This window comes from Aquarana catesbeiana, linkage group LG04 (genome assembly GCF_042186555.1).
Source record: "Aquarana catesbeiana isolate 2022-GZ linkage group LG04, ASM4218655v1, whole genome shotgun sequence".
Taxonomy (NCBI): Eukaryota; Metazoa; Chordata; class Amphibia; order Anura; family Ranidae; genus Aquarana; species Aquarana catesbeiana.
The window spans coordinates 262,639,607-262,653,792 of NC_133327.1; the positions used below are offsets into that span (position 1 = coordinate 262,639,607).

General features: G+C 42.2%; 1 protein-coding gene across 2 annotated transcripts in view; it reads right to left on the minus strand.

Annotated features, from left to right (window-relative positions):
- Positions 1–4,589: 4,589 nt before the first annotated feature.
- SLC51A (solute carrier family 51 member A) overlaps positions 4,590–14,186 on the minus strand; it is a 72,904-nt gene continuing 63,307 nt past the window's right edge. For both annotated transcript variants that reach the window (XM_073626438.1, XM_073626439.1), the window contains exon 9: positions 4,590–4,995. In XM_073626438.1, the coding sequence (XP_073482539.1) occupies positions 4,880–4,995 (116 nt within the window). In that variant the 3' untranslated portion in view covers positions 4,590–4,879. The remainder of the gene's footprint in view (positions 4,996–14,186) is intronic.

Sequence of the window (14,186 nt, forward strand, 5' to 3'; positions counted from 1 at the left end):
ACCAGACCCAACAATGCAGACGAGCTGAAGGCCGCTATCAAAGCAACCTGGGCTTCCATAACACCTCAGCAGTGCCACAGGCTGATCACCTCCATGCCACGCTGCACTGATGCCAGTGATTCATGCAAAAGGAGCACCGACCAAGTATTGAGTGCATACTATATTGTACATGGACATACAGTGGCTTGCGAAAGTATTCGGCCCCCTTGAACTTTTCAACCTTTTGCCACATTTCAGGCTTCAAACATAAAGATATAAAATTTTTATTTTTTGTGAAGAATCACCAACAAGTGGGACACAATTGTGAAGTGGAACAAAATCTTTTGGATTTTTGAAACTTTTTTAACTAATAAAAAAAGAAAAGTGGGGCGTGCAAAATTATTCGGCCCCCTTGCGTTAATACTTTGTAGAGCCACCTTTTGCTGCGATTACAGCTGCAAGTCGCTTGGGGTATGTCTCTATCAGTTTTGCACATCGAGAGACTGAAATTCTTGCCCATTCTTCCTTGCAAAACAGCTCGAGCTCAGTGAGGTTGGATGGAGAGCGTTTGTGAACAGCAGTTTTCAGCTCTTTCCACAGATTCTCGATTGGATTCAGGTCTGGACTTTGACTTGGCCATTCTAACACCTGGATACGTTTATTTGTGAACCATTCCTTTGTAGATTTTGCTGTATGTTTGGGATCATTGTCTTGTTGGAAGATAAATCTCCGTCCCAGTTTCAGGTCTTTTGCAGACTCCAACAGGTTTTCATCCAGAATGGTCCTGTATTTGGCTGCATCCATCTTCCCCTCAATTTTAACCATCTTCCCTGTCCCTGCTGAAGAAAAGCAGGCCCAAACCTTGATGCTGCCACCACCATGTTTGACAGTGGGGATGGTGTGTTGAGTGTGATGAGCTGTGTTGCTTTTACGCCAAACATATCGTTTTGCATTGTAGCCAAAAAGTTCGATTTTGGTTTCATCGGACCAGAGCACCTTCTTCCACATGTTTGGTGTGTCTCCCAGGTGGCTTGTGGCAAACTTTAGACGAGACTTTTTATGGATATCTTTGAGAAATGGCTTTCTTCTTGCCACTCTTCCATAAAGGCCAGATTTGTGCAGTGTACGACTGATTGTTGTCCTATGGACAGACTCTCCCACCTCAGCTGTAGTTCTCTGCAGTTCATCCAGAGTGATCATGGGCCTCTTGGCTGTATCTCTGATCAGTCTTCTCCTTGTCTGAGCTGAAAGTTTAGAGGGACAGCCAGGTCTTGGTAGATTTGCAGTGGTCTGATACTCCTTCCATTTCAAAATGATCGCTTGCACAGTGCTCCTTGGGATGTTTAAAGCTTGGGAAATCTTTTTGTATCCAAATCCGGCTTTAAACTTCTCCACAACAGTATTACGGACCTGCCTGGTGTATTCCTTGGTCTTCATGATGCTCTCTGCGCTTTTAACAGAACCCTGAGACTATCACAGAGCAGGCGCATTTATACAGAGACTTGATTACACACAGGTGGATTCTATTTATCACCATCAGTCATTTAGGACAACATTGGATCATTCAGATATCCTCGCTGAACTTCTGGAGTGAGTTTGCTGCACTGAAAGTAAAGGGGCCGAATAATTTTGCACGCACCACTTTTCAGTTTTTTAATTGCTAAAATAGTTTAAAATATCCAATATGGCAAAAGGTTGAAAAGTTCAAGGGGGCCGTATACTTTCGCAAGCCACTGTACTTTTCAGTAAGCCAACATTTCTGTATTAAAAATCCTTTTTATTGGTCTTGTGTAATATTCAAATTTTCTAAGATACAGAATTTGGGGTTTTCACAAACTGTAAGCCATAATCATCAAAATTAAAAGAAAGAAATGCTTGAAATATGTCACTCTGTGTGTAATGAATCTATATAATATAGGCGTTTCATTTCTTGAATTAAATTACTGAAATTTTTTAAATAATATTCTAATTTTTTGAGATGCACTTGTATGTGTTACAGCAACAGGGTAAAATGTATAATTTATTTACTGTAAAACTACTTTTCTTTAAACCAACTCTGGTCAAAATAGAAAAAAAAGGTAAATACCTCTTGTCTAAAGATTTATATAGAACATTTTTTAATTTTATAATAATAATAATAATTAAAATATATTTGCAAGACCATATTGCCAAAAGAAAGCTTAGTCACAAATACTGCAGCTGCTGACTTTAAAATAAGGACACTTACCTGTCCAGGGCACCCGCGATGTCCTCCCCTGAACCCGATCCATTCCCTCGGCTCCAGGTGGAGGAGCCGGCATTGCTAGCAAGGAAATCATGAAGTGAAGCATTGCGGCTTCACAGCCTGTTTCCATACTGTGCATGCTTGAGTCGTGCTGTGCGTCACTGGTGCCTGCTGTTTTCTGGGACCTGTATGTCTCCCAGAAGACAGCAGGGGGGACAGAGGAGGGGCCGGACATGGCGTAGATTGCTGCGGATACTGCGGGGATCTTTTGCCGGAAGTGGGAGCAAATACCTGTATTAGACAGATATCTGCTCCCCCCTGAAAGGTGCCAAATCTGACATCGGAGAGGGGGAGGAATCCGGACAGCGGAAGTTCCATTTTTGGGTGGAACTCCAATTTAAGTAATGACAAAGTTATCACAGAATAAACCAGCCATAATGAAAATTTTAAAATTGCACTGGTACATAAGGACTATAAAAGTATGAGAGCTGAAGTGCATAAATACAGGGCTTCAGACTTCTGCAGTACATAATTGGCAATATTTTACCGTTTCATTTAACCACTTGCTTACTGGGCACTAAAACCCCCCTCCTATCCAGACCAATTTTCAGCTTTCAGCGCTGACGCACTTTAAATGACAATTGCGTGGACATACAACACTGTACCCAAATGAAATTTTTATCATTTTTTTTCCCACAAATAGAGCTTTCTTTTGGTGGTATTTGATCACCTTTAAGGTTTTTATTTTTTTTGTTAAAAAAAATGTAAAAAGACCGAATTTAAAAAAAAAAAAAAAAAAAATTATATTTTGTTATAAAATTTTTAAAAAAGGTAATTATTCTCCTTCATTGATGTACGCTGATGAGGCGGCACTGATGGGCACCGATAGGTGGCACTGATGGGCAGTGATGGGCACTGATGGGTGGCAATAATGGGCACTGATCAGTTACACTGATAGGCAGCACTGCTAGGTGGCACTAATTGGCACCACTGGTGGGCATTGATAGGTGGCACTTGTGGGCATTAATAGGTGGCACTTGTAGGCATTGATAGGTGGCACTGGTGGGCACTGTCAGGTGGCAATGGCAGGTGGCACTGGCAGGGTGTACTGGTGGCACATATGAGGCAGAATTGTCTCTTCCTCTTTGGGACCAATGTCCCTTACTGATAAGCCGGTGATCGGCTTTTTTTTCTCCTCGCACTGTCAGCGTGGGGAGGAAAAAAAAAACGATCACAGAGCTTTTGTTTTGATCATGTGATCAGCTGTCATTGGCTCCATCCACCTCGAATGTGTGGATGGGGAATAGGACTAGTTTTTTTTTTTTTTTTTTTTGCTCAACCCACTGGTTGAACCAGAAAAACAATATATGGACTGCCTTACAGTGGACCTAGCATTGGATATTTTTTATTCACAGTATATACAGTATAAGGCCAGGTTCACACTGCTACGACACGACTGTGATCCTACTTTGCCCTGCGACATCGGTCCTACTTCCATCCGTCTTGAATGAACAGGAAAAGATTTTGCTCTGACTTTGAGATAGTTTGACTTGTCCTTTGACCAATCAAAACAATGCCAGTGTGACATAAATTCCTTTTCCTGCTGCTGTAATCATGTCGGATGGTTAGGACAAGGATCCGACTTTGATCTGACTTCAATGATATTGAATGGGCTGAAAACGGACCAAACTCGGACTAAAGTAGTGCAGGAACGTTTTTCAAAGTCGGACTTACTTGTGTCGGACAAGTTAAGATGGCTCTAATAGGGGACCATTGATTTGTACATGTCATGCAACATGTGCTTCCAAAGTCGGAGCGTATGTCGCACCAGTGTGAACCAGGCCTAACACCTGCATGTGTTTATTAGTATTTGTATTTTTTTCTTATTTAACGTTTAGCCATGTACCTAACCATTTGTCACTTTAAAGCTCAACGCATAGAATAATTGAATAGAATAGCTACAGTAGGTTCTCTCAGTACATACAAGCCATTAGGAATGAAAAAGTTTGAAGCAGGATGATGCTAGTCATAAGGAGTACAACCCAAAGTTAACTGCACCTGTCATTAAAAAGTGAATTGCACCTAAAAGCATACCACATTTGTCCATTGGCACAAACCCAAAGTCTTTCATCACAAGCCCATAAGCTGGCCATAAACAGTTGGAATCTCGGCCGGTTCAGCAGGGACCGGCCGAGATTCGAACATTGTATGGGCAGGCTGAATGTACCCAAGTCTGAGCCCATTACCAGCTGAGTTTACAATACAGGCAATGTTGTACCAGATCTCTCATTTTTAGTTGTGCTTTAGAATCACACTTTGCAGCACAAGCAGGTTGAATTTATCAAGAATGTTGAATGTATCAATATATCCACACTAAGCATTTGCATAATGTTTTAAAAAAGTTTATTTCTCCATAATTTGAAGGATTGCAGATTTTTTGGGTTGTTTCATAAATATCTATATAATGCCTTTAAAATCTATCTTTATAGATCTATCTAAAAGGTTTCTGAATCTGTGCCAGTTTATCATTCACAACTACCAGAATGGTTTCCATGGCTGAGCACAATTTGTACACTGCACTTTGCTCTTCTTCGTAAAATAAGCCCAAATTTTGTTTACCTATCCACACAAATTGTGTACAGTGCATCATTGAATACATGCAGCAATATTGCCCCTTCACACAGGCAGTGCCTTGGATGTATAGCCAGCCACATCATCCTTCTTCCTGTAGGCAATGCGTGCCAAGACAGTCAGCAGAAATGTCTCTATGATGATCAAATGGCTGTTCATCACTGAAAAACAAAATTATAACATGTCTAGATTACAAAAACAAACTAGGTGCATTCAGAATTGCTTTGAATATTATTTGGAACCGATTATAGAATATTCAGAACAAGTCATATTGTATTATTCCTGACATTAATTGATTTACGTTTCTCCTTATTGTGGTAAAGATTTCATAGGAGGTAGTAGCATTTGAAAACGAGTTGGAGTATGACTCCAGCCTAATTATTCATTTTGCTTTTGATAGAGTGGAAAAGGTTTTAGTTGCTGTGTCCCTTCCTGTCTCAGTGATGGTGTTCATCGAGTCTATCAATCTTTCCAATGGGGACAAGTTCCTCTATAAACTTTTAGTAAAATGGGGAAGCATTAGAACTTCTGTCTTAGCGCTTTTATTTAAAAATGGTGAGACTGAGGGGTGTCAATCAAATCATTATACAATTTTCTTTTAGATTTTCCAAAACCGTATAATATAAGGTCAAACCTAGCCACTTTCAATTTGTGTGCAATCAGGCAGGTCCCTGCACTACATAGTCGAAGGTATTAATGTATGGCCAGCTTTAGTTATGACATTTGTTCCATTGGCAGTTTGCTGTAGTACAGCAACCTCCACAGGGATCTTGCAAAAAAAGTAATAGTAGGAAAAAGGAAAAGAATGCCACTCTAAAGATGTCCCTCAACATTAGCTGTATCGTATCAATACATTTAAGTACAATTAAATGAAATGCCCTTACCAGAAAAGGTGGAATCACTAGCCGTTGACGGTGAGTCATACAGGCTTGTACCGTCTAAGCGGTAGGGTGCGGGTGACGTCATCAGAGTGCGACTCTCAGGCTGTGAGTGAAGCTGTGCGCTACCATTGTTTATAGCAATACGTCCGTGAGCGGTACCCGGCGGAGGACCCCAGCCTACATTTGAATACGTATCCTGACCAAGACAAACCAACACAGGAACAGCGGGTCCGTCTCCAGCTTTCCTAGGAGCGTTGAGGACATGAAGTTCTTCCCGGCACCCTTCCAGGATTGGAATCACCGTTAACCCTACCGCTTAGATGGTATAAGCCTGTATGACTCACCGCCAACGGCTAGTGAGTCCACCTTTTCTGGTAAGGGCATTTAATTTCATCTCTTCCAGTTGAAAGTATGGGTTTGTAAGAAGACCTACCCTGGGCATAACATGTACGTGGCAGTGCAGGATATGAATACAAGTTTTTGAACACCTTCCATTCTTAAAAGAACTGTCAACCCTTAGAGACTTTTTAGTTCACATACCTATAACAGCCATCTTTTGATCACTGTGTATTAATTCTGTTTTTTCACGTATGGGTATATGTGAATTTGTCCCTAGAGGCCTGTATGGATAAGGTGGCATAGCATTTGAGTTTTTTCTTATGCATTTCGGGTTCGGCCCTTTTCATGTGTCAATATTTTGTTGCTGATAGATTTTATTTTATTTTTTGTTTTTGGATGGTTTAAAGAGTCTCCAATGAGACACATTTACACTATTTGTAGATACTCGCCTATATGTAAATTGTAGTATCACTCACGTTTCATTTTGAGTGCACAGGTGTGGAGGTGGTCTACTTACTTGTGAACCCCTCTGATATCACCTTTACACCCTAGATGTGATTTTATTTGAGTTATAGCGCTACACTTTTTGCTTTTCTTTTATATACAATTAGTCTGATTGTTAGTGTTGGCTGCTTTCTGCATTTGAGTTAGCGCAGCAGTTTCCCTTTATCCAATCCTATTGTATCAAGAATCCAACGCATTTCAGGAGTTCCAAGCTCCCTCCCCCCTCCTTCCTTTCCATTGGAGCTTTAAAAAAATGTAAAAAAAGCTTGAATTCTGGATGATTAGCGGGAATAGGTTTCAGAAAAAATTGCTAAGAATAATGGATTCTCCATCAAATTCTTAGTTTTGCAGTTCTGGCTATATACTTGTTGGGATGATTTTGCCCTATTCCCGAGACAATGTTGAGCAACACTGGAAGTGAGGGCAATCTTTACAATGAAAACCTAGACAAACCAAAACATTTGATGGGGCATAAGATACATAATATGGGATGTGATAGGCAGCTAAGGTATTGAAGAAACCGTACGTGAAAATAAATCCCTGCCAAGTTTTAAATCCTTGAAAGATGTGTGAAAAAATTGTCTTCTCATGAGGCTGTTCCCAAACAAATACATATTTATTTTAGCTTCACTGCAAATTCCAACCGTAGGACAACATCCCATATCAAATAGATAATAACAGTAGCCTATGGCCTTGCAATTATCCAATACACATTATAAACTGAAAATCCAGGCTGCTCTAATATAGGGAGATGGCATGTGATCACGTAGCAGCTGATAAAGAGAGCACATTGGGGCAAACACACTAAATGCAGTGTTTGTGAAAGTTCAGAAAGATTTAAAGTAGAGCTATAGGCAAAACTTTTTTTTACATTTTGGATAGAGTGAGGGAGGGTTATAACCCTCATAAGGTTTATTTTTTGCTATCTTTGCCCCATTGAGATTTACCTTCACTTCCTGTCCCATAGCCGAACAGGAAGCGAAAGGAAATCGCTGTAAATTAAGGTAATCTCTTGGGGACCTCCAGGTCACCAGAACTAGTGTCCCCAGTGGAAAATTTCCCCTCTATTACTTTTCTGAGGGCAACCCAAAATGTGGGATTCTTTAACTTTCAATAATAATGGTAAACAGGCATACAATTGGTGTGCGCAACCTATTGCATTAGGGTGTGCATCCAAAAGCTCATACACACATGCACAGTAGTACAGTGGACAGTGTCGGCATAGCAGTGGACGTGTCAGTAGGGCAGAGGCTGGTGTCAGTCAATAGAGCAGTTAACAGTGTCAGTGGGGCGGTCGACTTTCTCAGTAAGGGCACAGATTGCTGTCAGTGGAATAGAGATTGGTGTTTTTTTTATTATTTTATTTTGGTATTATTTTTTTAAAATGTATACAATTTTTTTTTTTACAATATTTTCTTTATTATTTTTTACAATTTGTTAGAAGCCCCATTGGGTGCTTTGGTGAAATAGCAGAAAAAGGGACTGAGGACATAGATTCTCACAGTCCCTTTCTCTATAGCAGGGATATGCAATTAGCGGGCCTCCAGCTGTTGCAAAACTACAAGTCCCATTATGCCTCTGGGTGTCATGCTTGTGGCTGTCAGAGTCTTGCTATGCCTCATGGGACTTGTAATTCTGCAACAGCTGGAGATCCACTAATTGCATATCCCTGCTCTATAGCCACAGCTGTCATGGGGGAGGAGGGGGGGTTGAGCAGGGGGAATCTGCATCACACAGGGTTATTAGGGTGTGCCCAGGTACACCTGGCACATCCCATGTGCACGCCTATGTAAACAGGACAAATAGAGAGGGGAAATCTCCTTAACTGTATTTGTACTGTATACCCTCAAGTTGTAAAGTGCAACGTAAACTGTTGGCGCTATATAAATCCTGTATAATAATATAATAATAATAACAGGAGCACAGACAGCAATAAAAACTGACAGGTGTTCTAATCCCTCTCCACGCTATCCAAAACTAAAAAAATAAGTTTTGCCTTTAGTTATACTTTAAGCTTTCATCGCACTGGTATATATGGTTGCTAAATAGCAACCAAAAATATATCAAAATTCTAAGAAAAATTTCCCAAACAAAAGCAGAGTTGTAATTAGTTCATTAAAACAAATAAAATATTGGAAAAATATACATACTGTATATATACAGTATCTCACAAAAGTACACCCCTCACATTTTTGTAAATATTTTATATCTTTTCATGTGACAACACTGAAGAAATGACACTTTGCTACAATGTAAAGTAGTGAGTGTACAGCTTGTATAACAGTGTAAATTTGATGTCCCCTCAAAATAACTCAGCACACAGCCATTAATGTCTAAACCGTTGGTAACAAAAGTGAGTACACCCCTAAGTGAAAATGTCCAAATTGGGCCCAATTAGCCATTTTCCCTCCCCGGTGTCATGTGACTCATTAGTTTTACAAGGTATCAGGTGTGAATGGGGAGCAGGTGTGTTAAATTTTAAATTTTTAATATTAAATTTGGTGTCATCGCTCTCACTCTCTCATACTGGTCACTGGAAGTTCAACATGGCACCTCATGGCAAATAACTCTCTGAGGATCTAAAAAAAAGAATTGTTGCTCTACATAAAGATGGGCTATAAGAAGATTGCCAAGACCAGGAAAGAGCTTAACACCCCCCGGTTCAGTTCGCAGCTGAACATGCGAACACCGTTAAAGTCTATGGAACACGAACGTGAAATCACATGTGCTCATTTAAAAGGCTTATATGCAAGTTATTCTCATAAAAAGTGTTTGGGGACCCAGGTCCTGCCCCAGGGGACATGTATCAATGCAAAAAAAAAAAAAGTTTCAAAAAGGGCTGTTTTTTCAGCAGCAGTGATTTTAATAATGCTTAAAGTGAAAAATGAAATATTCCTTTAAATATCATGCCTGGGGGAGGGGTCTCCTTAGTCTGCCTGTAAAGTAGCGCATCCTTCCCATGTGCATAACACACCACAGCAAAATGACATTTCCAAAGGAAAAAAATGTCATTTAAAACTGCTTGCGGCTGTAATGTATTGTCGGATCATGGCAATATAGATAAAATGGTGTGCCCCCCCCCCCCCAGTCCATTACCAGGCTCTTCAAGTCTGGTGTGAATATTAAGAGGAACCCCGCACAATTTTTTTTTTTTAATGGCGTGGGGGTCCCCCCAAAATCCATACCAGGCCCTTCAGGTCTGGTATGGATTTTAGGGGAACCTCGCACCAAAATTTAAAAATAAATGACATGGGGGTCCCCCCAAATTCATACACGGCCCTTCAGGTCTAGTATGGATTTTAAGGGGAACCCCATGCCAAAATATAAAAACAAGTGGCGTGGGGTCCCCCCTAAAATTCATACCAGACCCTTATCCGAGCACGCAACCTGGCAGGCCGCAGGAAAAGGGGGGGACGAGAGAGCACCCCCTCTCCTAGACCGAACCAGGCCACATACTCTCAAAATGGGGAGGGTGCTTGGGGGTCCCCCCAAAACACCTTGTCCCCATGTTAATTTTGTTGTTTTTCGCGATGACAGCTGTTATATAGCTGAGGGCAAGGCCACTCGGTGATGTAAATGTAGTGACCCCGCCCCCCTCTGACGTCACATGACACTGCTATGACTAAGCAACAATGATGGTGTGAAATGCATCAGCTGTTTGTCCTGCTTCTGTTGTCATATGAACGTTGACTATTCATTACAATAAAGGCTTTTATCGGAGTGCGGCTGTCCATAATCCATTTCTTCAATATTGCTCGTGCTGAGCCTGCACTTAGCTTCCACTTTGAGGAGGGTGGTTTCTTCAGTACACCACCTGGAGCGGTTCACCCGTTTGTTCTTTTGATGCCTCCCATGGAGGTGGAGTATTTCCGTTTTTTTCTCGGGTTTGTTGGCGCTGTGATTGAAGATGGATGGACATCACGGCACACTTTTTTTTTAATAAGAGACTTGTCCAAAACTGTCTCCTGTCATTTTTACTTTTTTGGTGAATGGGTAAGGGGTACAATGTACCAGATACCCATGCACATAGGGGGAGGCGGGATCTGGGGGTCCCCTTGTTAAAGGGGGCTTCCAGATTCCAATAAGCCCCCCGCCTGCAGACCCCCAAAACCACCGGGCAAGGGTTGCAGGGAAGAGGCCCTTGTCCCCACCATGGGAACAAGGTGATTTTTTGGGGGGACCCCAAAGCACCCTTCCCATGTTGAGGGCATGTGGCCTGGCACAGTTCAGGAGGGGGGGCGCTCTTTCGTCCCCCCCTTTTCCTCCAGCCTGCCAGGTTGCATGCTCGAATAGGGGTCTGGTATGGATTTTGGGGGGACTCCCACGCCATTTTTTTTCTACTTTGGCGCAGGGTTCCCTTAAAATCCATACCAGACCTGAAGGGCCTGGTATGGATTTTAGGGGGGACCTCCACGCCATTTTTTTTTTAAATCTTGGTCCAGGGTTCCCCTCAGTATCCGTACCAAACCTGAAGAGCCTGGTAATGGACTTGTGGAGGGGGGGACTCACACCATTTTTTTTTGATGATTTTTATGTATATTGCCAGGATCCGGCAATACATTAAAGCAGCAAGTAGTTTTGAATTACATTTTCTCCTTTAGAAATATAATTTTGCTGCTCTCATTCATTACACTACGTACGGCCGCTATGTAAGCAGCTTTACATAGTGTGGGGTGTGGACGCAGCCCCCTGAGCCATGATTGGCCAAAGGCACCCTGTCTTTGGCCAGTCATGGCTCTCACAGTAGAGCACGCCGTAATTGGCAAAAGAATGCAGGTCAGGTGTATGCTTTAGCCAATCAGCAGCCCTCAATGCATTTCAATCTCACACGGTCTTGCAGTTTATTATGGGGCGTACCGTGGGCGCTCGAATTTCCCCCAAACGCCCCATAATGTTCTAAATTCGGCAAACACTTACGATAAAGTGTCATTTCTTCAGTGTTGTCACAGGCAAAAGTTATAATAAAATATTTACAAAAATGTGAGGGGTGTACTCACTTTTGTGAGATACTGCACATACATTTTTTTCTTTTTCTTTTCGCGTGATAACACTGAAGAAATGACACTTTGCTACAATGTAAAGTAGTGAGTGTACAGCTTGTATAACAGTGGCAATTTGCTGTCCCCTCAAAATAACTCAACACACAACCATTAATGTCTAAACTGCTGGCAACAAAAGTGAGTACACCCCTAAGTGAAAATGTGCAAATTGGGCCAAATTAGCCATTTTCCCTCCCCGATGTCATGTGACTCGTTAGTGTTACAAGGCCTCGGGTGTGAATGGGTAGCACAGTAGCACGATGGGACACAGAGCAGACGGGTCGCATGTGAGTGTTGGTTGACACAGGCAATCCCAGGACACATTTACTTTGCATCAGGCTGAGCTTAATAGCAGCGGCAGTTGCTGGACTATTGCTCAGCAGTAGGTGCATTTTCTTGGCTGTACCTCTGCGTTTGTGCTCAGCACCATAGCCAGAGATAATTGTACAAATACCGCAAAAGATAAGGGCACAAAAGGGTCACCCTCAGAACCCCCTAAGAACCCTCCCTCTGCAACACCACCCCCCCCTGAAAGATCTAGGGAGGCTGATCAGAGTGAGCCACCGGGGCCATCAGGGGCTGCAATTGCTTCTGACACTTCAGCCCCTGTCTATGTAACTGAGGAGGTTTTTTCCTCAACTATCAGTGGATTAGAGGAAAAGTTAGCGACTTTAATCACATCTTCACAGAGTGGAAGAGAAAGTGCACTAGGTCCCCTTCTACCACTCAGGATCCTCAAACAGAGGAACAGTGGGAGGGGAAAAATTAATCCCCCTCAGGGGACCATGGAGAGACTGACTCCTCTTCTGAGGAATCAAGTGGGGAAGGATCTTCTTCAGCTTCACATGCTGAGAAGTTGCTGGTGCATTCTCTTACTGAAATGGTCCGCTCCACATTTAAGCTACCCTTAACTGAGTTGGTTGAAGAGCCCACTTCCTGTTTGGGTTCACTAAAGCCTCCTCAAGCTTTGTGTGCCTTTTCTGTACATTCATTGCTGGAAAAGCTTATATATTCTGAGTGGGATCACCCAGATAAGCATTTTTCCCTCCTAAAGTTTTCAACACTTTATCCTATGGAGGAAAAATTCACTAAGATGTGGAGTATACCAGCAATTGATGCTGCTATATCCTCTGTGAATAAAAGTTTGACTTGTCCAGTTGACAATGCGCAAATGTTTATGGATCCAACTGATAAGAGATTGAAATCCCTGTTAAAAGATATTTTTTTCCTTGGCAGGTTCAGTGGCTCAACCTGCAGTGGCAGCAATTGGGGTATGTCAATTCTTGAGAGACCATTTGAAACAGGTGCTCAAGGTTTTCCCTGAACAGCAGGCCCAGGAGTTAGCTGAGCTGCCAGCAGCTTTGTGTTTTGCAATTGACGCAATCAGAGATTCTATTCTTCAAACCTCTCACCTTACGCTTGGGTTGATGCATATGCATAGAATCTTATGGTTGAAAAGTTAGTCAGCTGAAGCGCCATGAAAAAAGCTCTTGGCTGGTTTTCCTTTCTGTGGTGAAAAGCTGTTTGGGGATGATTTGGACAAATGTATCCAAAAAATATCAAGTGGGAAAAGTACAATTTTGCCAGTTAAGAAAAGGAGTAAACGTCCCTCATTAAACGGGCTCTTTCTCCAGTGCCAGGGGCATCTGCCTCTAGGCAGTCACGACGGCCTCCACCATCAGGTTCAAGAGGTAAACCTTGGGGTCAACCCCAGGGACAAAAGAAATCCTGGGGGAGGAAACCTACAAGACAAAACGCTAAAGCCTCTTTATGAAGGGACGCCCCCGCTCGTTCGAGTGGGGGGAAGACTTCTACAGTTCTCAAGGGTCTGGTAGGAAGAATTTTAGGACAGATGGGTAGTCTCCACAATAGCTCTAGGTTACAAACTAGAGTTTCGATAATTCCCGTCTCCTCAGGTCAAATGTCCCCAAAGATCCAGAGAAAGAGAAGTCTCTCTTTCTAGCGTTAGACCGACTTTTGTCACAAAAAGTGATCATGATGGTCCCCATGGTAGAGCAGGGGTTGGGGTTTTGTTCAAACCTTTTCATGGTGCCAAAACCAAATGGAGATGTCAGGCCCATTCTAGATCTGAAAGATCTAAATCAGTTCCTAAAAAATCGCTCTTTTCGCATGGAATTAATCCGATCGGTAGTCTCCGTCCTAGGAGGAGAACTTCTGGCATCAATCGACATCAAGGATGTATACCTGCATGTACCTATTTCCCTGCTCACCAGAAATATCTGCGTTTCGAAGTTAAAACTTAATTTTCAGTTTGTAGCTTTGTCTTTCGGTCTAGCTACTGCACCTCGGGTGTTTACAAAACTTCAGGTCCTTTCTGTGGCCAGATTAAGGACTCAAGGTATAGTGATAATAGCATACCTAGACGACCTTCTCTTGATAGACCAGTTGGTAGCCCGCCTGGACCACAGCATGGTCACCACAGTCAACTTCTTGGAATATCTAGGTTGGGTTCTCAACCTAGAGAAATCTTCTTTAAAACCAGTAAGAAGATAAGAGTACTTTAGTCTGATTATAGATACAGCCCAGAAGAGGGTTTTCTTACCCCAAGCAAAAATCAGCGCCATAAAG